Raw genomic sequence first — 27,063 nt, 5'->3', positions numbered from 1 at the left:
GCTGCACGTAAAGCATAGCGCCAGCACATGGGATACAGCACTCATTCAATACCACAATTCGCCTCTGTCTAACCATCAGTCTCACTCTTCAAGTGGCTGCTGGCAAGGCAGCGAAGCCAGTCTCGGGCCTTTGTGCCTTCGGCTGACTGATGGCTCTGAAAGCTCCAAGTGGATAAGGGCCGTGACTCCTGTGGTGTTGTCCCTCATGGTGTGGGGGCAGGCCGCCCTCCCAAGGCCCAGATAGTTGGCAGGCAAAGGCTGCAGTGCTTCAGAGAAAGAGAATAAATTGAGAACACCCGTGCCTCCAGGGCTTCCAGAACAATGACTAATCAGGCCTGTAGCGGTAGCTCAGCATCCTCTTCCAAGTCAATCATTTCGTGCATTTCCAAGGCCAGCTCTTACTCAGCCCAGATCCTGTTCCTCTGAGGGGGCTTCTTTGGGCATCCTTGTTTGGCAATCTGCACCCTAAATTAGCATTTAAAATTATTTTTGCAATTCTAGCAATTTACTGGGGTGGAAGGGACCCTCCCCAGATCATACCTTTAATTTGTTGATACCTGTCTATCAAAGTTACAAATGCACATGCCCTTGACAGCAATCTCAGTTCCAGGACTTTATCCTACAGATGTACTCACTCATGCGCACAGAGGGTCGTTACAGCAAGAGATTGGAAACAATCTAAATCTAAATATCCATCGGTAGGAGATGGGTATAATGGCATACACAAATAATGGAATATCAATCACCCATGATTTATTTGAATATTGAAAAGATCTGTTGAATGTGGACTCTATGCCAGCCACTGTTCTGAGTGCTTAGGATACATCAGTGAGCAAAACAAAGATTTCCTGCCCTCATGGAGCTCACATTCTGGTTCACGTGCCACATGCTAAGAAGCTATTAAAAGGCTGTGGCGGATCATAAGTAAGGCTATGGAGCCATCTCCAAGCTATATTGTTAAATGAAAAAAACCAGGTATGGATGGAGCATATATGCCACCATGCGTATACCATGTAACTTTATGTTTGCCTAGAATTTTTCTGTAAAGATTCAGGAGAAACTGGGAAGGAGCACTGAGGCACTAGGGGACAGCTTTGGGAGGGAAGAGTTACTTTTCACTGTGTGTAAAGTTTGAATGTTTAACCTGTGTTTGCCTTACCAAAAAATGCAAAATAAAACAAATTACTAAAACATAAGGGCTTTTACTCTGCTAAGTGCCTTCAAACTATTTAATCCTCTAGACCAGAGTTTCTCAACCTGGGCACCATTGACATTTGGGGCTGGATAATCCTTTGTTGTGGGAGACTGCCCTGTCCATTGTAGGATATTTAGCAGCATCCCTGGCTTCTACCTACTAGATGCCAGTAGCGCCCTCCTCTGAGTTGTGACAACAAAAATGCCTTCAGACATTGCAAAATTCCATAGAGGTAAAATCCCCCCTGGTTGAGAACCACTGCTCTAGAAAACCTGTGAAATAGGGGAGTGAGAATCACTGTTTCCATTAGACAGATAAGAAAATTGAGGCCCAAAGAGAATTTATTGTATTTTTAAAAATTGTGTGCCTCATTTTTTCCTTTATCTATTCAAGTATAGTTTTAAATACACAGTCCTCTACTGTACTTGCTACCTTTTAAGCACTCTATCAACATATAAATGGATATATAGACGCAGAATAAATCTAGTTTCTTTTTTAAGTTTGATCAGTTTCTGGTAATGTTTTAGCTAAGTTAAATCTTACTGGAGATGTCAGGCTAGGTTGCATAATAATGATTTAAAAATAAACGACATAATCTCTATCGAGATTTGGGGGGGGGGACTCTCTAATCAGATACCTGACATTCTGAACAATTACATCAAACATGTTGAAATATCAACTCTCTTGCTTTGTTCAAAATATATGCTTTGCCCCCAAAAATTTAGAGTTGGCTGTCCCTGTTTTTCTGGCTGGCTTATTATTGGTGTCATGAGGGCAGGACTAAACCTCTTAATTCTTTTGCATCCTGTGGTGTACACCATGGTTCCCAAGGAGGTTTAAAATGAAGGTACCCCAGCAGGGTGTGGACAGAGTAAAGATGAGGACATGGGACAAGAATGGGAGCAGGTGGGGACTGTTGTCAGCTGATGGGTTTGAAAATACTAACTCCAAGGCTGTGTTTCAGAAAAGCCTCTCATCTGTGTTTGGCCTTGGTGGCTTGCCAAAGGAGCAAGGATGGCAGCTTGTGGTGTTGGCCAGGGAGGGCTGTGTGTCCCCTCCCTGGATCCTCTCAACCTCTGGGGTTTACTGTGCTGCGGGCTGGGATCACAAAGGCAAATAAGATACGACCTGAGTGCCTCACAGTGTGGTGGGGCCGACAGACCCATACACAGACAACAGCAATTTAGTGTGGTTAGTGCCACGATGGGGGCAGCAAAGGGTGCTCTGGGGACCCTGAGAAGGGAGTGGGGGAAGACTTTCTGGGATAGGTGACATTTAAACCGAGCCTGAAAGGGCAAGTCTCAGATGCACCAAGTTTGTGTCCGTCTTTTCCCTTTCACCTTCACACGACTGGTCCTTCTTGCCTTTCTGGTCTCTCAGCTCAAAGGTCACCTCTTCAGGATGGCCCTCCTTGACCACCCCCGACCCCATGGCAAGTAGACCCTCTAGTCTCCCAGATTTATTTTCCTCGTGGCCCCTCTCAGCAGCTGGTCTTGTTTACACATCTGTCTACTTGCTTGTTGCCCACGGCCCTCCTCCAGGGTGAGCACTTGTGAGGACAGAGACCATGTCCGTCTCGTTCACTGCCGTGGCCCCTGTGAATACCCAACATCTGTGGGGTGAAGAGATTTGCCAGGTGGAGTTGAGGAGTGGGGAGGGGGAGGGCATCTCAAGAATGCATGGGCAGGTCAAGGTGAGAAGGACTGAAAAGGGTCCTACGGCTTTGGTACCAAGATGGAGGATGGCAGGGGGTGAACCTGAGGTGCAAATGGGAAGAGGAGAAATCTAGGTAATCGCCTGGAGAAGTGTGATTGAGAAAGGGAGCAGAGATGTGGGGTGGGAACTAGAGGGGCCACCCAGTCCATGGAGGGGTATTATCAGTATCTTTTATAGGAGAAAGACCAGAATGTTTTTAGACTGAGAGTCAGGAGCCAATGGAGACCAAGGAAAGAGGGGGACACCTAGAGCAGGGTCCTCAGGGAAGCAGGAGGGGAGGGGAGCACAGAGCCCTCGTGGAAACATTTGTCTTCAACTGCTGGAAGCTGCCTGCTCCACTGTGTCCAGAGGGCAGGAAAGTGCATGGGTGCTGGTTACAGATGCTTGGTGCAGGGGGCGGCGGTCTGAACTGTCCCATCACCGGCAGCAAGGCCAGCTGCTGTTAGGGGCGGGGAGAAATGGAAGGTGGTTGAGTAGGGGCCAGGAGTTGAGCAGTGAGTATAGCTAGGGAGGGCAGTAGGTAAAGTCAGGAGGGGCTGGTAGATGGGGAGAAGAGGAAGGTGACAAGACACTAGAAGAAGAAAAATACATACAGTAGACCCCCTTATCCGAGGTTTCACTTTCCACAGTTTCAGTTACCCACAGTCACCCGTGGTCCAAAAATATTAAATGGAAAATTCCAGAAATAAACAATTCATAAGTTTTCAATTGCACGCCATTCTGAGTAGCATGATGAAATCTCTCACCATCCTGCTCCGTCTTGCCCAGGACGTGAATCATCCCTTGTCCAGCATATCCACACTGTATACGCTACCCTCTGGTTAGTCACTTAGTAGCGGTCTTGGTTATCAGATTGACTGTAGTGGTATCACAGTGCTTGTGTTCAAGTAATCTTTATTTTACTTAATAATGGCCCCAAAGCGCAGGAGTAGTGATGCTGGCAATTTGGATATGCCAAAGAGAAGCCATAAAATGCTTCAAGTGAAAAGGTGAGACCCGGCCCCGTGGCTTAGCGGTTAAGTGCGCACTCTCCGCTACTGGTGGCCCAGGTTTGGATCTCGGGCGCGCACCAACGCATCGCTTCTCTGGGCATGCTGAGGCCGCGTCCCACATACAGCAACTAGAAGGATGTGCAGCTATGACATACAACTATCTACTGGGGCTTTGGGGAAACAAAAAAAAAGGAGGAGGATTGGCAATAGATGTTAGCTCAGAGCCGGTCTTCCTCAACAAAAAGAGGAGGATTAGCACGGATGTTAGCTCAGGGCTGATCTTCCTCACAAAAAAAAAAAAAAAAAAAAGGATGGGCACAGATGTTAGCCCAGGGCCAGTCTTCCTCAGCAAAAAAAGAGGAGGATTGGTATGGATGTTAGCTCAGGGCTGATCTTCCTCACAAAAAAAATAAATAAATAAATAAACAATTCAATTAAAAAAAAAAGAAAAGGTGAAAGCTCTCAACTTAATAGGAAAGAAAAAAAGTCGTATGCTGAGTTTCCTAAAATCTACGGCACCTTTTATCACAGTATATTGTTATAATTGTTCTATTTTATTATTAGTTATTGTTGTTAATCTCTTACTGTGCCTAATTTATAAATTAAACTTTATCATCGGTATGTATGCATAGGAAAAAACAGAAGGTTTCAGGCGTCCACTGGGGGTCTTGGAATGTATCCCCATGGATAACCGGGGACTACTGCAGTGTGATGGTGAAGGTCTGGGGAGGGTGGGAAAGACAGCAGGGGCCGGTCTGAGAGTGGGGCATCTGATTTTCAGATTTCAGAGAGGGGCAGCTGGGGTTGACAAAGCCTAGGCTGTGGCCATGAGAGCTGGTGGCTGATGTGGAGAGAAAGGTCATTGGAGATGAGGATGTCAAGGATCTGAGTAGCCCTGTGCTGCATGGGTACCCCAGGAAGATAGCAGGGCTTGAGGTGGAGAAGGAGCCAGAAGGAAGCTTCCAGAATGAGGGAAAGTGCATGGGAGACTGGACAATGAGGAGGTCTGTGGACCGCAGAGGGCAGGGGCTACTCAAAGGCTGGCCAAGAAAGGAAGCTGACTACAAGCATCCTGAGGAACAAGTGGCAGGGGTCCTCCGGGCAGGGCCAGGTTTAGTGAAGGCAAGAAGTGGAGGGTGGGAGTGTTCCTCGGAGGGGGCTCCTGGAAGCAGACGGGGAAGGGAGCAGGAAGCCAGAATCAGGGCTGGAGCCACGGAAGCACAGATGGCCGGTGTTTGAGGCGGAGGATGAGAGGCTGGGGTTGGCTGGCCTCCGAGCTCCCAGGGAGCCCCGGCTGAGCGTCTGTGGGCGCCGGCCAGTGGGCCGAACCCTGTGCTTCACTCCACGCAAACAGACACTCGGAGACAAGGAATTGCGGGACTCCGCCTTGCGTGGGAATGGCTGCCCACTCTGGGAGGGGCCAGGCCTCTCTCCCCAGCTGTCTTTGGAACAGAATCTGCCTTGGGACCCCCGGAACCCCTGCTCCCTGCTGCGAGACCCTGGACCCTCTGTGGTGGCCCTGGGAGGCCTCTGTGTCCCCTTTCCTAAGAAGGGCAGGCCTGCCTGGCCCAGGGAGCACACGGAAGGGCGCCTCCTTGAGCACAGTTCAGGGACAAGGCAGAAATTCCGGAAATTCCAGATTCTTTGGGGGGTCTTGGAAGGCCCAAATCGGGAGGGCCCGGCTCGGCTCTACCGCCAGAGGGCACCGTCGGCCCGGTGGGCGGCCTGGCGTCCGTCCCAGGGGCGCAACCCGCTCCCTGCCCCGGACCCCGTCCCACGAGCGGTGGGTGACCGGCCCCGGCCCGAGAGGCCGGCGAGGGCGGGGCGAGGCCGGGCCGGGGCTGGAGGGCCGGCCCGGGGGCGGGGGAAGGAGCCCGGGGGGCGGGGCAGGGGCCGGCAGGCGCGCTCCCTCCCTCCCTCCCTCCCTCCCTTTCTTTCTTTCTCTTCTTCTCACTCTCTCGTCTTTTCTTTGCCTCCGCAGCCAGCCGAGGGGGCGGGCCCTGCAGCCTTTGTTGCCCGCGGACCGAGCACAGCCGCCTGCCGGGCCGGAGTCCGGGCCGGGACGCTGGGAGCTGCACGCGGGCCGGGCATGTCCTGAGCCGGACCCGGGACGGGGCAGCGAGCGGACGGGACGGACGAGAGCGTGCACGCGGGGTCGCCCGGCGGCCGCCTGGCTCCGGCCATGCCCGGCGGCCCGAGTCCCCGCAGCCCCGCACAGCTGCTGCGCCCCCTCCTCCTGCTCCTCTGCGTTCCGGCGCCCAGCGCCCTCGGATCCGCACCAGGTGGGTGGCCGCCCCTCTGCGGCCGGCCGGCCCTGCCGTCCCTCCCCGCTACCCCAGCCTCGGGTTAGCCCCTTCTCACCTCTGTAGACCCCGCGTCCGCCCGGCTCTGCCTGCAGCTGTCGCGGCCCCCGCTGCCCTGGTGATAGGGACGAGGATGGGGTCGGGGGAGCGAAACCGCGCCCCCGCGGAGCTTTCTCCAGCCGCCGACTCCGCTATCGAGCCTGCCTGTAGCCTGGAATAAGCCCCTTCCGCTCTTGGGGCTCCCCACCCCGGGTGCAGCAGCGCGCCTCTCCCGGGTATCCCCGGTCCGAGGGGCTGCGCGGAGCGCGGCTTACACGGTTTCTCGCCCTCTGCAGTGTGCCTCGTCTGGAAAGCAGGCTGGCCAGGACGCCGCGGGCGAGGGCGCCGGGTCGCAGGTCTGCGCGGTCCCTCGCCGCGCCCCCGGCCCCCGCCCACCGCCTCTGGGCGGCCCGCCCGGCCCTCGGCGACGCTGGGGGCCGGGTGGCCGGGTCTCGCGCGGCCCTTGCACTTCCTGCCTCCCCCTCCCCCAAGTGTGAAGGCGCCGGGAGTGGAGCGGGGAGCAGGAGCTTCTTTCGCCGGCCCTGGGCTTGGCTCTGCCCCGCCCGGCCGGCCTCCGACGAGCCTCTGGCCCGCGTCCAGAGTGTTGCTCGGCCGCGCCGGCCCGGCCGCGGCGCTCCTGGCGCATCCGGAGCAGCCGGCCTGGGAATTTAGGAGCCGAGGGTGTAGGGGACCCCTGGCCCGGCGCTCAGGGAGCTCGTGGTCTATTAGGGCCGGTTGGATAGTGAGGAGACCCGAGCAGGCGAGGCGGTCGGGAAGGCTTTGTAGGAGAGGAGGGCTCTGAGCTTGGAGGGACTGGAAGGATGGATGAACTTTGGATAGCTGGAAGGGTGTGGAGGGGGTGGGAGCGTCCCCACCGGGGTCTGGCTGAGGCCTGCGTGGGGGAGATCGGGGAGACTTGCCTCCCCAGTAGAGAGATTGTGGTTGTGAGACTACAAAAGTGTCTGGGCGGGAGTGTAGCGGACGGTTAAACCAGATTTTAGAGGTTTGGGGAGCCGTTGAGGGGAGTAGCTGTTGAAAGCAGTGTTTTAGAGAGGTTCGGTCTAGCAGCCATGTGTAGGGAGTGGAGAGAGAGCAAGCATTTTGTGAGCACCTAAGATGTGTCAGCCTCCCCAGTTCTTGTTTCTCATCAGCTCCACAGCAACCCAGCACAGCAGGTGATGGAGTGTTCTTTTATGGATGAGAGAACACGCTCAGAGAGGAGAGTGACCAGTTAGGTAGGACTCTCAGCTGCCTACATGAATCCTGTGTTTTCCCGCTGCCCAGAGCTGGGGAACCTGAGGATGAACCAGGTGATGGGGATGAGGGAGCAGGAAGGTGGTTGCCTCGGAACTGCCCCTGAGCCTGAACTTGGGTCCAGGTCCCCTGGCAGCTGTGGGAGGAATGGGGGTGGAGGGAGAGTCCCCTGTTGTCAGGGCCCTGTCTACTTCCACTGCAGGCCAGACCCAGGTATGAGCTTGGCCAACCTCCCACCCCTCCATGGCTGTAGTTTGCCCATTTGTTAAATGGGGATAATGGTGTCTATCCTGTAGGGTTCTTGTCAGGATTAAGTGAGGTGCTGAATGTCAGTTGCTTAGCACAGAGCAGAGTGACTACCATGTGGTGGCCATTATTTTTATTAATCTGCCAGGCAGACCTAGTAAGATTAGGGAGTCCTTGGTGGGTCCTGTAACTTGGATTTGCCATTTGGGGGTGGAGGCAGGGCAAGTGCCCTCCCCCATGTAGTCTGGGCCCCCCCTTCAGGGTGGAGTGTCTGTCTTTGGTATCCCCATAGATATGTAGCATGGGGCCCTCCCCATCCTGCTCCCACATGGGATCCCTGATCCTGAGGTGGCTGAGCTCTCTGTCATGGTTTTTGGAGCTGCCCAGGATCCCTAGACCTTGGGTTCTGCCCACCGAATGCTACTTTCTTTGACACCAAAGGGCACATCTTGGGCTCACTTTTAGGTAAAGGTATCCTGATTTTTTCTCCTCCTGTGACAAACCAAGGGACTCGTTGGGGTTGCTGGGGCTGGGGCCCTGTCATGTCCCCACCAAAACGCTGTGTCATACCTGTGCGTGCACATATGTGCATACCAGGCACGTGCAGAGGACTCAAGGAGGAGGGCGTGTGTCACACACAGACACACACACCCCCTGGTTTTTGTTTTTCTCTTTGGCATGAGCTTCAGGTGAGGTTGTTTGAAGGGCTGGACTGTAACTCAGGTTCTTGATAGGGAGGTGAGGGCAAATTGCATGTTGGCATTTCTCTGGTAGAAGCTCCAAAGTAACAGTTCTGTCACCTAGGGATGATATTCCAAGTATTTAGCACCCAGGGTGACAGGAGCTCAGTCCAGTCGGAACAGACCTCCTGACCTGGCAGAGAAGACTTGGCCATGAACCACTGGCAGTCCCGCTGAGTGGGCCCTGCTCCTATCCCTCTGCAGCTTTTGCTCTGCTCGCTCAGCTCTGATGCACCCACATGCTGTTCAGCTGACTGGAACCTGCAGTTACCCCTTGCTGGCACTGAGTGGTAGTTTCAGCCACCAGGGTCTCTACCAGGGGTCGGCCATAGGAGACATTGAACGAGTTGTTTACTTTTTAACTCACTCTGCCCCACTTTAAAAATATTTTAATGGCAAAACAATACAAGTTGATTTAAAAAACATTAATGCAGAGCAAAACAAGAAAATAAAAATTATTGCAGTAAAAGTAGTAACATCCTGTAAATTTTTATTTTTTCCTTTTTGACTAAACAGAACATATTTTATTAAGCCATTAGGCAAAGAGATATAACAAGTTTCTTTTTTGTGTGTGAGGAAGATCAGCCCTGAGCTAACATCCATGCCAATGCTCCTCTTTTTTTTTTTTGCTGCGGAAGACTGGCCCTGGGCTAACATCTGTGCCTGTCTTCCTCCACTTTATATGGGACGCCGCCACAGCGTCGCCTGACAAGCGGTGCCTCGGTGCACACCCGGGATCCGAACCTGGGCCGCCAGCAGCAGAGTGCACGCACTTAACTGGTACGCCACAGGGCTGGCCCCACAAGTTTTCTTTTTTTGTCGGGAAACTTAGCCCTGAGCTAACATCCATTGCCTATCCTCCTCTTTTTGCTGAGGAATACTGGCCCTGGGCTAACATCCGTGCCCATCTTCCTCTATTTTATATGTGGGACGCTTGCCACAGCATGGCTTGATAAGCAGTGCATAGGTCCGTGCCCGGGATCTGAACCTGTGAACCCTGGGCTGCCGAAGGGGAGCGGGGGAACTCAACCACTACGCCACTGGGCCGGCCCCTAAAACGAGTTTTTAAAGAAATAGCTAAGTATATTTTAGAACTTCTCTTGCTAATTTTTAATAATAACTTAGCTCACATTTGCTATGTACCGTCTACTGGTCTAAACACTGACCTACTAACTCATTAATTCTCATACAACCTAAGGGAGTAGGTATGGTTATTATCATACCCATTTTACAGATGGAGAAAGTGAGATGCCGAGCGGTTGAGTAATTTACTCATGGTCTAACAGCTGTGGGTGGCAGAGCTGAGATTCAAACCCAGGCTGGCTGGCTCTAGAGCGCACTAATCCTAATGCCTTTTACCTGCAGTATATCTCTACTTAGCCCTATCACATTTTTGAACTTAACAGGCTGCTTCTTTATAACTCACCCTGAATTTCTGTCTTGCAATGTTTGCCCAGGTCTAGAGCAGGGATTCTCAGCGGGGCTGCACATCCCCGGGGACATGGATCCCTCCCCACAGACACTCTTTTGAGCTCCTGGGGCCATTTCTCCCCAGTGGTTCCGATTCCCCAGTCCCATGCGTACCTCCCTCTCCCACCCACATGCACTGAAGACGATGCTGTTGCCTGGAAGTGTGTTATGTAGCTCCTGTTCCTCCAGTTCACTGAGCGCTGCAGGGCTGGCTGGCATCCGCGCCCCCTTACCTTCAGCCCGCTTACCTTCAGGTCGTCATTAGCAGCCGGTAATACTCGTTTAAAATAACAAAGCCTTGGAGTGTAGCTGATGTCTCCTTCTCCATCACTTTGTGCTGTTCCCCTCCTTGTATTTTCTGATCTGGATTCTCTGAGCAGGTGAGGAAACCAAGGCTCAGCAAGATGAAATGACTCTCCAGGCCATGCAACTATTAAGTGGCTGAGTCATGACCTGAACCCAGGTCTTTCCATATTCAAAGCCCATACGTTTGACGGTGTTATTTTGTCACTCCGTTGTATCATTTCACAGAACACATGCCTAAGCCAAGATTAACTTCTTGCTGCTTGTTCCCCTTACTCCTGGCTTTTTTCTACTTCTCTGGGGTCTGCCACACGGTGTCTACCACCAAGATGCCCTCCCCGTCTTCATGGTTAAGTAGGTACCCATCTGTCAAGGGACATCTCTCATGTGCCCCCTTTGACGAAGCTTCTCTTCATCCCAGTCCGTCTGTGGGATGGACCTTCTCAGCACTGTGCCAGGGGTGAGGATTAGGAGTGCCCTGTACCCATTTCTCTATTTTGAAGGCAAGAATGGTGTCTTATACATTGTTCTCAACTTTGGGGCACCTAACACTCCCTTAGAACCCCAAAGCCACGGACCAGGAAGGTAACATAAGTGAACAAACAGGGCTGGTGGGGAGACATTTTTCTTGAAACATGGGGCTTCTTGGTCCATCTCTTGTTTTCTCATTTTTGTTAGAGATTCAGTTCTTTACTGAATGAAAGACAACACAAGCATGAAGCCAGAGGGCTACCTACATTTAGCTACGGCATTGGGAACACGCTAGGGAGTGGTGGAGACTGAGGTAGATGGGGGAGCACAGGCACTCTCTAAAGGGCCACTTCTGACAAGTGGGAATTTAGGCCTGACGTGGATGGATGATAAGACTTTTCAAGGAAAGCTGAAAATTGAGATTTTTGTACAAGATCATGTGATTTTTAAACATCGGCAACTGATTAAATATTTTCCAATATTTGTGCCAGCCAAAACAAACCAAAAAAAAAAAAAAAAAATCAATAAACTGACAAACAAAAAAGCAGTCTGCAGGCTGTGGTTGTGGAGTTACAATCCCAAATGCCCTTATTAGGATGTCAGAGCAATAAGTCTCCTTAAATTATCCAGCCTGGTGGCTTCCAAATGCCAGCCCCTGAAATGGTTCCATCAGAATCCCTGGAAGGGTTAGAAAAATACAGAAAATACAGATTGTGGGGCCTCAGAGCCCTGGCTCTATGGAATCAGAACCTCTGGGCTGGGTCCTGGGAGGCTGCAGTTTTTCAGAGCTCTCCAGGTACTGCTGCTGTTGGGCCAGGTTCGCTCCCAGTGGGGAATTTCCTAACTTCCCTGATGATCACAGTCCCCTGAGCCTCTTGATAAAAACACAGCTTCCAGTCCCGTGTCCTGGAGATGCTGATTCAGTGGGTCTGACATGGGGCCTGGGAATTTGTTTTTAACAAATTCTTATCTGAGAAGTCTGGAAAATCTTTGCAGTGGTGCCCTCCTGAAACTCAGAGCCAGGGAAGATTTGCCAGAGCCACACAGCAAGTCACCCTATCTGACCCTGCTTCCTGACGCTGGGAGCATGCTGTTGGAGGACTGACTGCACCCTGACTGCTGGCCTCGGGCAGTTGTGGGCAGTGGGGGATGTCCCCAGCAGGGGAACACACCACTGGCGTGTGCAGGGCACTCTCCATGCGGTTTGGCAGGAGACAGACTGGAGGGTGAGTTGGGTTTCTGCAGCCCAGCCAGGATGGAGTTTGGGCTGGGGCTTCCCTTCCAGCCCCAGCAGGCAGCCCCAGAGAGCCATGGTGGGACGCCTGCAGGGCACCCAGGCATTCTAGTGGTTCTGAGGGGTCATTGTCATGAGCAGCCAGGATCCCAGGAGCTGGGCATAAACCTAGTCAGTCTGGGGAGGACCTGGGTCTGGGGGAAACCAGATCAGCCGGTTTCCTAACTGCTGCTCAGAGCCTGGGAGCTGCAGAGAGAGAAAAGGGGGCACAAGTCCCAAGCATCAGTCCTGCCCACCACCACCCCCCCCCCCGCCTCCGCAGTGCTGCTCTGATGTGTGTATGTGTCCACATGAAGTTTCTTTTGAAAACTAGGTCTGGTGGCCAAAGAAGTTTGAAAAACTTGACCTAGTCCAACTCTATGTTAGCCATGGGGAAACAGGCCCAGCAAGGGACGGACTGCTGACAATGTAGAACAATGTTACTGAAGGGACTGAAGCCATTTGAGGAGGCTTGGGCCCCAGTCTCAGCTCTGTCTTTTTGCTGTGTGGCTTTAGGCCAGTCTCCACTTCTCTGAACTTCCCTTTGCTTTCTCACCTAGGAGGCAGCCTGGAGACCTTACTGCAGATGTCCTAACCTGGAGTCTGTAGCCCAAGGATCCGTGAATGTGGATGGGAAAATATTACATCTTTAATTTTTCTAAGTGAAATTTAGCATTTCCCTTAATTATGAATATTAGCAACAAATCACAATAGTGTTAGCAGCATCTATGATTTTGTTACCAATAGAAAAAAAAATATTTTTCTATCTCATAGATGCAGGTATCTTGAAATAAGATTTATGTACATCACTACTTCAAAATTATTGTAGTTGTTAAATTTGCCATTAGATCTCGTTTAATGCATTAATACAGGAGCACATAATTCCACATCCCGCTTTTATAATTATTTTGATAACTGTATTTCAATATAATCAGTTTCCTTGGTACTCCTATTGTTTTATCTTATGCATTTAAAAACATTATTCTGAGAAGGGGTCCATGGCAAAAAAGGTTAGGAATCTGGACTCACTGGGAAATCCAAGAGGACAGAGTGACAAGAGAGGATTCTGCAGACTGCAAGAAGTGGAGCAGAGGTCTGCAAATTTTTTCCAGCCCTGGAACCTTTTCTTCAGATGAACTCTTGCATATAAAAGAAAGAAAGCAGAGCTGCTCCGCTGAAGTGGTAGTGGTAAGGGGCCAGGGAGCCCCACCTGGGTGGTCCTCCATCTCCCCATCTCAGGAGGCCTGGAGACATGTGCAGAGCCCTCAGGCCCCTGAGAGCTCATTTTTAAAATCCATCAGGCTAATAATAGTCATAATAATCCTAGTTGCCATCACGTTCAGATCAGCGGGCCAGGCACTGTGATACGTGGAGTAGCTCAGTTCATTTGATCCCACCAGGCGCCAAGAGTGTAAGCTGTTGTTATCCCCATTCTACAGATTCACTCAACAGTTACTGAGAAACTACAAAGTTACAAACCGTCTTTTCTGGCACTTAAAATCCTTCAACAAACAAAAACTAGATAGATTCTTGCCCTCCTAGAGTTTACATTGGGAGCAGAGGGAGAACACAGACAAACAGAAAAAAGAATGAAAATGTTCAGAAGTGCTATGGGGGGAAAAAAAGAAGGGAAGGGGGATAAGGAGAGGCAAGGAGTTGCAATTTTAAAATAAAGTGGTCAGGGAAGGTCTCACTGAGGAGACAAAGGATCAAGGACTTGAAGGAGGTGAGAGGTGTCGTCGTTTGCCTAACTGAGGGAAGTGTTCTCCAGATAGAGGTAAGAGCAATGCAAAATCCTGAAGCAGGAGCATATCTGACTTGAGGGGGCCAGTGGGCCGAGTGGCGGGAAGTATAGCGGAGATGAGATTGGACAGGCATCTTGCCCAGGGCCTCACAGGCCATTGGCAGAACTTGGTCTTCTGCTCTGGTGAGATGGGAGCCCCTGCAGGGTTTTGAGCAGAGGAGGGCCATGATCCCATGGGTTTGACCGCCATGTTGAAAGCAGACTAGAGGAGGAGGACCCGAGGTGGGCAAGAGTAGAAACAGGAAGACCTGTTAAGAGGTTATTGCAATAATCTAGAGGGGGAAACCGAGGCACGGAGAGGTGAAATGGCAGAGGTAGTGGGTGGCACAGTGAAGATTTGAATCCTCGCGCTCTGACTTCAGCCGCCCTCTGCCCTCCGTTGGCTGCTCCACACTCTGGTCCCTGGCGAGCAGCCGGAACCCGGAGCCCGCCCGGACCCACGGCCCCGCGTGCTTTCCTCCCCGCAGGGCTCGCCGCCGACGGCCGGGCGGCGCTGGACATCGTGCACCCGGTGCGCGTGGACGCGGGGGGCTCGTTCCTGTCCTACGAGCTGTGGCCGCGCGCGCTGCGCAAGCGGGACGTGTCGGCGCGCCGCGCGGCGCCCGCCTTCTACGAGCTGCAGTACCGCGGGCGTGAGCTGCGCTTCAACCTGACCGCCAACCCGCACCTGCTGGCGCCTGGCTTCGTGAGCGAGACGCGGCGGCGCGGCGGCCTGGGCCGCGCGCACATCCGGGCCCGCGCCCCCGCCTGCCACCTGCTGGGCGAGGTGCAGGACCCCGAGCTGGAGGGCGGCCTGGCGGCCGTCAGCGCCTGCGACGGCCTGGTGAGTGTGCGCCGGGGTGGCCCGCTGGGGTGCGGGTGCGCCCAGCCTGCCCATGGACTTGCCTGGCGGCTTTGGCCAAGTCGCTTTTCCTCTCCAAGCCTCAGTATTCACGCCTGCGAAATGGGAGTGACAACTCAGGCCTCGTTGTTCTCTAGGAGAGCGGTTCTCAAACGTTAATGTGAGCCAGAATCACCCACAGGCCTTTGTTAAAACAGGTCTGATAGGGTAGGTCGGGGTGGGGCCCCAAAACTTGCCTGTCTGACAATTTCCCAGATAATGGTGAAGCTGCAGGTCTGGAGACCCACTTTGAGAACCACTAGACCGAGTAACTCAGGAAGCAGCCGAGCCTCTCCCTTTGGAGTGTCAGTTATAATTTTGTCGTGTGTTTGTGTCGTCGTGCCCACCGCCCCCCCCCCCCCCCCCCCGCCCCCCGCCAGCCTTTTAGGCTGCTCTTCTCCAGGACAGGCAGCCCTGCCTTTACCTTCCTCCCTGGAGAGCAGGCCTCAGCCTCCCGGCTTTGTCTGGGTTGAAGGGATGCTGGCTACTGCTTGCAGCCAATTGCTTGAGTGCAGGGCTGGAGCAGCTCCCAGTCCAGGCAGGATAGGGCCCCTTTCTGCTCTCTGTACGTGACCAGCCCTGCCTTCCCGGCTCTGGAGGGTGGAGTATGAGAGGAGTGGGAGGATGTGTGCACACTCTCAGCCGTCCGCTGTTCCCAGGAGGGCCCTCAGCTCAGATTGCTCAGGAAAAGCCAAGGGCTGTGGCAGGACAGGGCCTAATAACACGACAGCCCGCATCACAGGCTGCAGGACGTCCGGGCCTCTGAGAGCCTTTCTGCCCAGCAGAGGCTCTCATTTACATGGCCTGCACGTGTCCCTCTCTGTACAGTTGATCTCGTTGAGCCTGTGCAGCAGCTGTGCATATGGGCGTCATTCCATTTTACAGATAAGGAAACAGGCTCAGAGGAAGTTGCCCAAGGTCACCCAGTTATCCAGTGCTGGAATCTGTCTTCAAACCCAGCTTTCCAGCCCCTAGAGCTGATGATATACTTTCTAGCTCCAGGCTCTCTGGCCCTGCATGGCCCAAGGCGCAGACTTGGTGCCAATGGGGGTGTCCAGGGAGGTAAAACCTTCTTCTGGGTTGGAGACCTGAGCTTCCTCAGGGGGTGGTGGGCTGCTCAAAGATACTTCCCAAGGCCACTCCCTCCCCTGGCCTCTCTGAATGCCAGCAGACATGCCCAAGGCATCCCTGCCGGCTTCCCTTGTCTGGCAGGCCCTGGGACCAGGGTAAAGAATGTCCTGATGGGGCCGGCCCCATGGCTTAGCGGTTGAGTGTGCATGCTCCGCTGCTGGCGGCCCGGGTTCGGATCCCAGGCGCGCACCAACACACCGCTTCTCCGGCCATGCTGAGGCCGTGTCCCCCATACAGCAACTAGAAGGATGTGCAGCTATGACATACAACTATCTACTGGGGCTTTGGGGGAAAAAAGATAAATAAATAAAATTATGTATAAAAAAAAGAACGTCCTGATGGCTGTGGGCATCTCTGTGGCTTGGATGTGGATGGAGCTGCTTTTGGAGAGATTCATCACCTCAGGGAGACTGAGGGCAGGTCAGATGCTACGGCCAGCTGAGAGAGGACACAATGGCTGGAGATGGCTGGCATGCAAAGAAGATGCAATATGGCCTGGAGGCCTGGGCACAGGCTGCCCGGCTCAGGACAGCTGTCTGGGACTATGGGGAAGACGCCATCTTGTTAGATTTGGACGTAGACCCATTTCTTGCTCCTAATGGGGTGAGGGGTAGAGTGGGTGTGCGGAGCAGCTTCCTGGGAGTGGTGGCTTCTGAGCTCAGCCTGGAAGCTTTTGGCTGTGTGAAATGGCAGGGAAGGACATTCCAGGCAGAGGGTACAGAGTGAACACAGGCTCAGAGGGAGAAAGTGCAGTGCGTCCGGGGTCAGTCACGGGTGGTGGGAGCAGAGTGGGCTGGGAAGAGCAGCCGAGTGCCAGCCCTTCCTGTGGGACCCTGGTGCCTCTTCCCCAGAAAGGTGTGTTCCAGCTCTCCAACGAGGACTACTTCATTGAGCCACTGGACGGCGTCCCAGCCCAGCCCGGCCGCGCCCAGCCCCACGTGATATACAAGCGCCAAGCCCCTGAGAGGCAAACAGAGCCGGGTGACTCCAGGGCTACAGGCACCTGTGGGGTGCAAGGTATGTTCTTCTGCTGCCATCTCTGGGGTAGGAGATGGGCCCGGGAACATGGAGGTCCTTTCTAGAAGCCTCACTCAACATCCCCATGCCCAGCTTCCCTTGGACCAAAGGGACACAGATAGACTGACAGACACATCATCATAACCTGTGCCCCCCAAATGTGCCGTGGGCCTGAGGTCTCTGCCTGTCAGGCCTGCCCCAGCTGATCCCCTGCACCAACCCCTCTTGCTGCCGCCTCACCTACCTCCCCTACTCAAAGATTGGCCTCTCCCTGCCCCCTACCCACTCATGGTCTCTGGCACCTCCAGCTCTGCCAACCATTCTTCCTTGATTGTCCAGGCAAGGCCGGGCCATGCCCACCCCCTGCAGGGCAGCTAGCCAGGAGCCTCCCTCCCCTCCCCACTCTAGTCCACCCCACAATAACTGACCTCTATTATTGGGGACCTAGAGTGTGGCACCAGCACCTCTTCTGCAGAGTGGCTATAGTGCTGGCCAGTGCAGGTAAGGAGCTGCCCACTAAGGGCTGCTGGGGTGTGGGGACTGCTCGGCCAACACTCCAACCTCATAAGCTGCCCACAGATCAGGGACTGTCTTTGCTGGAGCAGATATTCACAGAGGTGTACTTCTTGGCCTCGGTTCCCGCAGCTTCATAGATGTGCTTCCTCTTCTGATCTGGGGGTAGCCTGGGGCAGTGGAACAGGTCTCTAGTGGGGTCAGCCAGGCTGGGTCCTGGCCAGGCTCCCCAGGCTGGGGCTTAGGCTGTGGGGTCTGCAGGTGCTGGGATGCACTAACCCCGCAGTTGGGAGACAGGGGCCTGGGAGTCACCCTCACATGGGCACAGTGCTTTACTGTGTTCATATCCACCATTTCATTGGCCCCCCGAGGTCACCCTCTGAGGCTCTTTACAGTCGGGGATCCCAGGGCAAGAGAAGGGAAGTGACCAGTCAGGGTCCCCATGGCACAGGTCTGGGGCAGAGCCACAATGGGAGTCCAGGCCTCTTGCCTCTGAGCTCGCTGAGGAGAGGCCCTTGAGGCGTGTGCCCTGGGCCATTCTACTGGCAGCTAACCCCCACCCCATCTGGGGCCCACAGCGTCCCCGGAGCTGGAGCCCCGACGGGAGCGTTGGGAGCAGCGGCAGCAGTGGCGGCGGCAGCGGCCAAGGCGTCTACACCAGCGCTCAGTCAGCAAAGAGAAGTGGGTGGAGACCCTGGTGGTAGCTGATGCCAAAATGGTGGAGTACCATGGGCAGCCGCATGTCGAGAGCTACGTGCTGACCATCATGAACATGGTGAGGCTGCTGCGGGCTGCGGGCAGCGGTGGGTGGTGAGGGCCTTCAGGGGTTGGTGTTGGCAGGGTACAAAGGGTGTTTGTAGGGCATACTCTGGCTCTCACATTCACCACCCAAAGCAGAAGAAACAGCCTTCAAGCTCTTGAGTCCAGGAGGGGGTGAGGGCCCTGTAGGGAGTCACTAGGAGAGAGTCAGGGCAGAGGTGGGGCCTTTGGGGCTGCTGTGAGGACACATTGGGTGTCATGCCATCTCACTGGCTCAGCTGGCATTTGGGAGGCTGCCTCTGCCTGCTACCAGGACCAGAGCTGGGGAAGGAGGAGGCCGAGGCAGCCAGGACCCTGTGCCTGCCTGGGGGAGCTCATAGACTGATTGGTTCATTCACACCGCTCGGAACAAACCCCTCCCTCCTTTGTGCCAGGACCTGTACTGGGTGCTGAGGACAGAAATGCACAATCAGACCAGACCCAGCCTGAGACAGCAGCACAGCGTTAGAAGGATCTGTTCAGTTCTGCAGATACTAGCTGGTGACCTTGGGCAAGCCACTTTACCTCTCCGAGCCTCAGCTTGCTCACCTGTGAACTGGGGACGACAATAGGACCTCATGGGGTTGGCATACTGCTCCTGACCCCATGTGGCAGTTGAGATAACTAGGCCCTGAGAGGGTGAGTGACTTGCCCAGGCCACAGAGAGAGGCAGGGCAGAGCTGGACGGGAGCTCAGGTCTCCTAGGTCCCACCTAGGGCACTGTGGCTGATTAGATCTGGGACTCCCAGAGCTGACTGCAGTGCCAGCCACACCCTCCCTGCCACCGTCCGGGTGTGCGGGTGGGAGGCCTCAGGCTGCCCAGCTGCTTCCTGCCACTTCATAGGAGAGGAAATCTCTGCCCTGGGCATTCTTAGCAGGCCACCAGGTGGACAGGCCACCATACAACACTGCTTCTCTCCTGGGCTGGAGGGTTAGGGCAGGGTGTGGGGCGTGTGCTCTATAGCTGGATGATGTCTGAGGGTTGCATCAGGGCCAGTGGCCATACACTGCTTCCCCCATGCCAGCCCCTCCCCTCCTGCAACCCTGAAGGAAGTGCCCTCTGAGATCTTCGAGTGTCTGGCCACCCATTTGATAGCTTTGAAGCCTGGGCTCCGAGAAAGGCAGGCGCTCCGTCCGTGGCCGTCAGGCCCCGCTGCTCCAGTCCTCGTCAGCAAGCTTGGCTCTGGGCCAGTTCTCGCCTGGCTTGGCCACCCTCGTTGGCTCCTTGCTTCTTATGGAATAAAAGCCACAGCCTCTGCCTGGCATTTGAGCCCTCTAAGGCCCAGCTAAACCTCTGTTTAGCTTTGTCTGCCCAGCGAGGGGAACCACTAAAGGCCAGGGTTCGAGGGGGACTGTTGCTGGGCAACAGGGCCTGGCCTCGGGCTGGGGCATGGGCAGGGCCAGGTTCCCAGGCTGTGAGTCCTCTCCTTCCTATTCTCACCCTTCAGGGCTCAGCCTGAAAGAGGCCCAGGAGCTTGGCTGGAGCCACCGACAGTTAACTGGGTTCATTTCCCCTCACCTTTTCTGAGTGTTGCCAGTGGGCCAGGTACTGAGCCCCACAGGCTCCCCTGTGACATCCCATAGGTGATAGGGGTCAGGCATATGGCCCAGGGCCTGGCCCCTTCTTGCCTCCCTGTCCAGGCTTGCAGGATCCGCACATTCACTTGGTGAGTCTCTTCTTGGAGGAAGGGGGTCTGGCTGTCGCATTCACCTGCCCTGGATGACATCAGGCTTTCCGGAGCTGGCAAGTCCAGCATTGGCCAGGACAGAGTGGGGGCACCTATGAGCCTGACAATGCTAGACACCATGGGGAGGCTGCGGGACTCGGCAGGGGCAAGGGATGGCGTGTAGCCAGCCTCTGAGAAGGGCTGGAGCCTTGTGCACACCTCCTAGTTGTCCAGTGTTCCACACCCACTGCCTCATCTAAGCCTCACCCCCATTTTATAGTTGAGGGAACAAAGGTTCTGAGAGGCCAAGGGACTTGCTCAGGGTCACAGAGCTAGTAAGTGTGAGAGCTGAGACTGGAGCTTAGGTCTGTCTGCCTCCAAAGCCCCACTCTGTCCTCTGTGCCCCTTAGCCTGTCCCAGAGAGGGACAGCTGGGTAGCTATGATGGCCAGAGTGGGCTAGAAGGATGGGGGAACAGAGTGGTGGGGACAGGGAGAACTTAACCCCCGCTTCCCTCTGGAGCAGAAGTTTGTTCCTCTAACACCGACTCTCTGGGTGCCAGCTCTGTGCCAAGGGGAAGGTGACGGATGTGTAAGAACAGGATCCTGCGCTCGGGATACTGCCTCACTGTGGCATTTCCCAAAGAATATTCCAGGGAGTACTTGTTCCAGGGGATGCTAATAAGTGTTCTGTGTAAAAATATGTCACTGTTGAAGAAGTTTGGCAACACAGAGTTGAAAAAAGTAACACCGTCTTGTTTGCTGCAAGACTTTTCACAGCCTTCGGAGCTGATTTGCGCTGAGAATCCCTAAGAGAGTAGGCAGGCAGCGTTCTCCAGACTTAGGAAGTAAGAGCAGGGGCTTTGAAGCAGTCGGGCCTGGGTTCTGATCCCCGCTTCACACTCTCTTGGAGCCTCAGTTGCTTCATCTGTGAAATGGGGGGAGTTACGCCTACCCTGGAAGCAGCAAGACGAAATGAGATAATGCACGCAAAGCTCCCAGCATGAGGAGGTGTGTGTTAGGCTCAGTCAGTGTTGGCTGCTGCTGTCGTGGCTGCTGTAGCATCTGCCCTTCAACCCCACAGCCACCTTTGGGACAGCCTCGCTCCTCTCTACTAGGGCCTTCTGCAGACCCTAAACTGTCAGTGTTGCCTCGGTGCCAGACCCATATCTGAGTCTGGGAGCTCAGGTGGGCCTACTGCAAGCATAGCGAGACAGGTCCCCCCGCCTACTCCATTTTGCACCCCCAATTCTGTTCATGCTCTCTGCGGTCACAGGCCCTTTTTGAGTGACTCAAGTCATACTGTTGACTCATTGGGAGCTTGTGGTTACCTGTGACCCCCAGATCTTTCACAAACACTGCACACCCTGGCTTGGTCTCTGGGCCTGCACCAGGACAGGGCTCGACTTCCCTGGGCATCATTTATCCAGTGGAAACACCCCACAGTGACCTCAGGCCATTAACAGGCACTCCTTGGTTGAGTTGGTCAACCGGTTACGACTCTGCCTTCCTCCAGTGTCTCCCAGCGCCTCTTTTGCCTCTGTGCTTCTTGGGAGACAGTGAGAGGTGTTACATATGCAGAGGGAACGAAGCTGCCCCCAGCCCTAACTCAGGATATGGGGTGGGCCAGTTGTTGAGGCAGGTCTTAGCAGACCCGCAGGGGCTTCTCATCCTCCAGGGCTTCTGTGCTGGGGGCTGCTGCCATGTTCACCTGTCTGTAGTCTAGGAAAGACTTATTCTTTCAATCTGACTTTGTCTTACTTTTCTCATTTTCCACTGTTTCTTTAAAATGAGATAATGCATTAGAAATAACTTAGCAAGTATCCAAGATTCATTCATTCATTCAACAAATATTTCTTGAGTGCCCATAATGTGCCAGGTACCAGACAGATCACTGTGGCTGTAAGGGGGAGCCCACGCAGACACAGCCCCAGGGCCTGTGGATCTTATGGGGAAGATAGACATAATGTGGGAAGACTGATGAATGTGAAGGTGCAGTGGAGGGGGAGACACTAGGAAGGATAAGTTCATCATGCTTTGGGAGTGTCAAGTAGAATAAACGCTCCCAAGGTGAGAGCTCGAGAGAGGGTAGGAGATAACTTGAGAAAGATGAGAGGGAAGGTGTTCCAGGCTGAGGGCATAGTATCTGCAAAGGCCCTGGGGTAGGAAGAATCATGGGATTCCAAGAGAAAACCAGAGTGGTTGGAGCCAGGGAGTGAGAGGACGTGGGAAGGAGTGAGGCCAGAAAGGCGGGCAGGGGCCAGACCACACAGGCCTGTTGGCCAGGCCAGGACTTTTGTCCTTACCTTGTGGACAGTGAAGGGCTACTTACTGCCTTAAGCAAGGGCATGGTGATTGGGTTTGCATTTCTTTTTGTTTTGTTTTTTTTTCTTTTTATAATTTTATTTATTTATTTATTTTTTCCCCCAAAGCCCCAGTAGATAATTGTATGTCATAGTTGCACATCCTTCTAGTTGCTGTATGTGGGACGTGGCCTCAGCATGGTCAGAGAAGCGGTGCGTCGCTGCGCGCCCAGGATCCGAACCCGGGCCGCCAGCAGCGGAGCGCGCGCACTTAACCGCTAAGCCACGGGGCCGGCCCTGGGTTTGCATTTCAACGACAGATGACTGAGCTGCTAGGCTGCAGGTGGGCTGGAGGGCCAGAGTGTGTGGGGACAGCCATTAGGAGACCTTGACAGCTGTCCAGATGAGGTGCTGGTGCCTTGAACTGGGCCGTGGTGTTGGAGATGGAGAGAAGAAATGGATTCAGGCAACATTTCGGAGGCACAATTGGTTGGATGTGAGGAGGAAGGCGGTGTGTGGAGGCCTGTGCGGAGGGGGTGGTGGTGGGGGTGAGGGGTGGACGGAGGCATTGTCTTCACCATTCCTGACTTGGGTTCTGAAAGTGTAGTTCATCCTCATTATCAGAGGCTTTTGTGCCCTCGTAACAGTGTACGTTTTGTCCCTTCCTATTCGAGTATTATTTTTCTTGGTGGAATTGCTAGAAACCAACTCACAACTGGCCTGTCCTGCCATCTCTACCCACCGGGAACCTGACACCTGTCCCCAGTCGTGGGCTGGCCTCTTTCTTGTTCTGAGGGAGCTTTAAAAGAGCAGATAACTTTCCCTGCCCATCTCCTGGCATTGTCGTGCACCTTCCATCTTTGGGAGTGGCCTACTCTGAGGGGCTGAGTGGAGAACCCCTCGTGTAGCCTTGGGGGCCTCTGATAGACGGGCCCCCTTGGCCCTGTAGCTGTCAGCTCCAGGTAAGATGGGACAGCAGGGCGGTGGGGAGACTCCATGGGCCTGTGCCCACCCCCACCCCTCCCCCAGGCTCTACGCGGGTCTCACACCTCACGGGAGGACTCACTCCTCGGATGCTGGTCCAGGTGTTCCCTGGGCAGGAGGGGGCTGCAGGGCTGTCCCAGCTGAGGGCAGAGTAGGCAAACTAGGGCCCTGAGATGGGCCAAGAAGCCAGCATTTGGAGGTGTGAGCTGGGGTTGGTACTTGGAAGTAGATCCCAAACTGGTGCTAAGGATCGGCCCGGGCCAGGGAGGAGCCTGGGAGGCCGTGTTGTCCTCCCCAGGTTCTGCCGTGGCGGAGTTGGGGAAGTGTGTGTGAGGTGTGGGCACTTTCATGTATGGACGCATGTGCACGCACTGTCCATGTGTGTAGCCTGCGTGTACTGGGTGAGCTCCCCTGTGTATAAACGTGGATGTGCCTCCCTCAGGGTGGGTTAGAGGCGGACAGTGGCCGCCCCTAACCTATATCCAGGGTGACAGCCTGAACCCCGTCTCTCGGGCAGGTGGCTGGCCTTTTTCATGACCCCAGCATCGGGAACCCCATCCACATCACCATCGTGCGCCTGGTCCTGCTGGAAGATGAGGAGGTGAGAGGTCATGTGGCCCCACACTGCCCCCTGGGATGGGCGTCAGCTGCCAGAGCCCTTCTGCCCCGTTACCTGAGCTCTGCTGTGTGGGAGGGTGCAGCGAGGGTCTCCTTGGCCCAGGCAGTGTCATCTGTCACGCTCTCAGGCCCTGGCTAACCCTTTCTCAGGTTCCCCGAGAGGTGCCTGCAGGAGGGGTGGTCAGCCTGGAGGCTGGACTGGGGCCACAAGGCTGGCAGCTTGCCCTCCCTCTTCCTCCCCTTTGCCTCTGTCTCCCGCCTTTGTGGGGAGGAGAATTGGGCCTAACCCTTCGGAACCCAGAGGGAGGCATGAGTGGCTGCTCTCTGCCCCCAGGAGGACCTAAAGATCACACACCACGCAGACAACACCCTGAGGAGCTTCTGCAAGTGGCAGAAAAGCATCAACATGAAGGGGGACGCCCACCCGCTGCACCACGACACCGCCATCCTGCTCACCAGGTGCCACCAGCTGCGGGGGGATGGGGTAGGCTGTGGCCAGGAGAGCCTGCTTCAGAGGGAGGTGCTACCTGACCCTCAGGGAGAAGCCCCAGGAACGGGGCAGACAGCCCTGTCTCAGGCAGCCTCATTTTGAGGAAGTTTACACACCTTTGGCCCAAGGCTGGATTCCGTCGGCACTGGGGAGATCTTTTTATATTGAAATAATCGGGGATTCTCATGCGGTTGTCAGAAATAATGTAGAGACATGTCATACCCGTCATCTAGTTTCTCCCAGTGGTGACATCTGGCCTAACTATAGTGCGATCACAGCCAGGACATGGACACTGCCACGGTCCCCAGATGTCACTCAGATTTTACCAGTTTTACATGCGTGCGCGCGTGTGTGTGTATTCAGTTCCCTGCAGTTCTATCACATGTGTAAGTTCCTGTATCCACTGCTACAGTCTAGAGACGGGACATTAGAAGGCTCTCTCGTGCTACTCTTCTGTAGCCCGACCTCTGACAACTACTGATCTGTTCGGAGACGGTATTGTTGAACTCCAGCTGGAGTCATTTTCCCTCTGCTGGGCTCTGGCAGCTTCTGTCAGCACCCTTGCTGGGACAGTAACCAAAATGGTCTATGCGTGGATCTGCTCCCCAGGCCTAAATAGGTGTCCTGTGTGAGTGAGGGCATCTACTTCCCACGTGGCTGCTGGGCTGGTCTTGGAGCAGTGGGAGGGGCATCCCCACTCCCCACTCCCTCAGGGCCATTAGGGGTCCTTCCCTGGTCCCCTCAGCTCAGGTGGGCCTGGCACCAGGCTAGGTCAGCCTGATGGCCCCTTCTCTATGTGTGTGCAGGAAGGACCTGTGTGCAGCCATGAACCAGCCCTGCGAGACCCTGGGCCTGTCCCACGTGGCAGGCATGTGCCAGCCGCACCGCAGCTGCAGCATCAGCGAGGACACAGGCCTGCCCCTGGCCTTCACCGTGGCCCATGAGCTCGGGCACAGGTACCCCGCCTGCCCCCACTGCCTCACTAAGAACCTAGCTTCACCTCCCAACCTGGGGGTACCAGTCAGCCAAGCCCTGGCCCACAAAATCCCAAGGGAGGGAGCGCTGACTTGACCTGGCCACATGCTCTCCCTGCACTGTCCCCACCCCACAACCAGGGTGCTTCCTTGTTAAACAGGAGAGAGGCCCACTGGGGTACCTCTGGGTCTGGCCCAGAGTGCGTCTTATTTGAAGTGGGGTTGGGATGAGCTGGAAAGTCACCATAGGTCTTTGGCTGTCCCTCCCCGTTGCCCTCAGTGCTTGTATTTTTCACTCTTGGTCCCCACCACACCCCTATTCTTAATTGCTCTGTGACCCTAGGCAAGTACCCTGCCCTCTCTGGGCCTCTGTGTGCTCTCTATTGATGGAGGGGGTTGGATTCAGTGGTGTCCAAGGCTCCCTCCATCTGACACCTCTGCGTGAGGCTTTCCACACCAAGCGTGGCCCATGCCCCCAGCCATCTGTGCCAGGCTGTTTAGCTGGTGAATATGGCAGCATCTCAGACTGTCCGGAAGCCAGTAAGGGCAAGCTCACAGAGTTCTGTTGGTCAGAGGTGTTGGGGTCATTGTTCTGGGTTCCCTGAGTGACGGCCATGCATGCAGGGCATTGAAGCTAGCCGTGGAGGTAGAAAGAGCACTCTGCCCCAAATCTGCCATTTCCTGACTGTGTTACCTCGGTGAGTTCCTTAGCCTCTCTGAGCCTCTCCTGGAGTAATAATGCCTCACTGGGCAGTTCAAGGGCTGCGGGAGATAGTGTTTCTGAAAGTGCTTTGCATGGTGCCTGGCACAGAGTAAGTGCTCAACAAATATAGTTTTTCTCGTATCCTTCCCAAGGATGGTCTCTCCAGACCTTTTCTGAGATACAGCAGTGCAGACTCCCTTAACTGCAGTGCACAGGCTTGGGACAAGGACCTGGGGGGTGGGAGGCCCTCTGTCAGACTGTTCTTGGTGTCAGTGAGGTTGCAGAGGCCACAGTGGGCCCCCATCTATGCCACCTGGCTTGCCATTGTTGGCCAACTCAGCGCAGGACAGGCCTGCTCTGGGTCCCTGGCGCTCATTTCGGGCTCAGGCTGGTGCATCTGGAGGAGGACCTCGTGGGATACTAGCTATCACATCCACGTTTTAGATTAAGGAGACAGGCTCAGAGAGGCTATGTGATTTTCCCAAGGCCACATAGCAGTTTGGTGGCAGAGCCAGCCCTGGGAGCCAGGATTTGGCACCTTGCAGACCTCCGGGGGAGGGGCTGGCCAGCGGCTTCCTGCTGGCTCACCCGCCCCTGGGGCCTGTGCTCTCACACAGTTTTGGCATTCAGCATGACGGAAGCGGCAATGACTGTGAGCCTGTTGGGAAACGGCCTTTCATCATGTCTCCACAGCTCCTGTACGACGCCGCCCCCCTCACCTGGTCCCGCTGCAGCCGCGAGTACATCACCAGGTTCCTCGAGTAAGCCCCCCCCCCCCCGTGCCTCCCCCAGCACCCAGGCCTTGTCCGTGACCCAGAGCTCAGGGTTTAATGGGGAGATGCACTGCGGTGCCAGGGTGGAGGGAAGCACAGAGGGGCCCCAGATAAAGAGGGGGGCGGGGTCCTCAATGTCTTCCTGCAAGGGCCACCTGAGCTACATCTTGGAGGAGGAGCAGGAGTTCACAGATGTACAGTAGAGAGAGCAGTGGTGTTCTGGTAGAGGAAGTGTTAGCAAAGGCCCCGCGGCATGAAGGAGTGGAATCCGGTTTCAGGGAAGACAGGATATTGAGTGAGGCTCCGGGAGCCAAAGATAGGAAATGAGGCCGGAGGAGGTGCAGAGCTGGCCACACCGCTGGCGGGTCCAGTGAAAGGTGGGGAAAGAAGCGCCGTTAACGGTACCGA

General features: G+C 54.9%; 1 protein-coding gene across 2 annotated transcripts in view; it reads left to right on the top strand.

The window, feature by feature from the left end:
- The first annotated feature begins 6,028 nt into the window (after nt 1–6,028).
- The window catches only part of ADAMTS7 (ADAM metallopeptidase with thrombospondin type 1 motif 7), a 46,533-nt gene continuing 25,498 nt past the window's right edge, over nt 6,029–27,063 (top strand). For both annotated transcript variants that reach the window (XM_058542193.1, XM_058542192.1), the window contains exons 1-8: nt 6,029–6,185; nt 14,274–14,629; nt 16,669–16,834; nt 17,926–18,122; nt 23,615–23,698; nt 24,050–24,174; nt 25,012–25,161; nt 26,500–26,643. In XM_058542193.1, the coding sequence (XP_058398176.1) occupies nt 6,086–6,185; nt 14,274–14,629; nt 16,669–16,834; nt 17,926–18,122; nt 23,615–23,698; nt 24,050–24,174; nt 25,012–25,161; nt 26,500–26,643 (1,322 nt within the window). In that variant the 5' untranslated portion in view covers nt 6,029–6,085. The remainder of the gene's footprint in view (nt 6,186–14,273; nt 14,630–16,668; nt 16,835–17,925; nt 18,123–23,614; nt 23,699–24,049; nt 24,175–25,011; nt 25,162–26,499; nt 26,644–27,063) is intronic.

The sequence above is a fragment of the Diceros bicornis genome, chromosome 5 (assembly GCF_020826845.1).
Source record: "Diceros bicornis minor isolate mBicDic1 chromosome 5, mDicBic1.mat.cur, whole genome shotgun sequence".
Classification (NCBI taxonomy): domain Eukaryota; kingdom Metazoa; phylum Chordata; class Mammalia; order Perissodactyla; family Rhinocerotidae; genus Diceros; species Diceros bicornis.
This window is presented reverse-complemented; position numbering and strand designations above follow the sequence as displayed.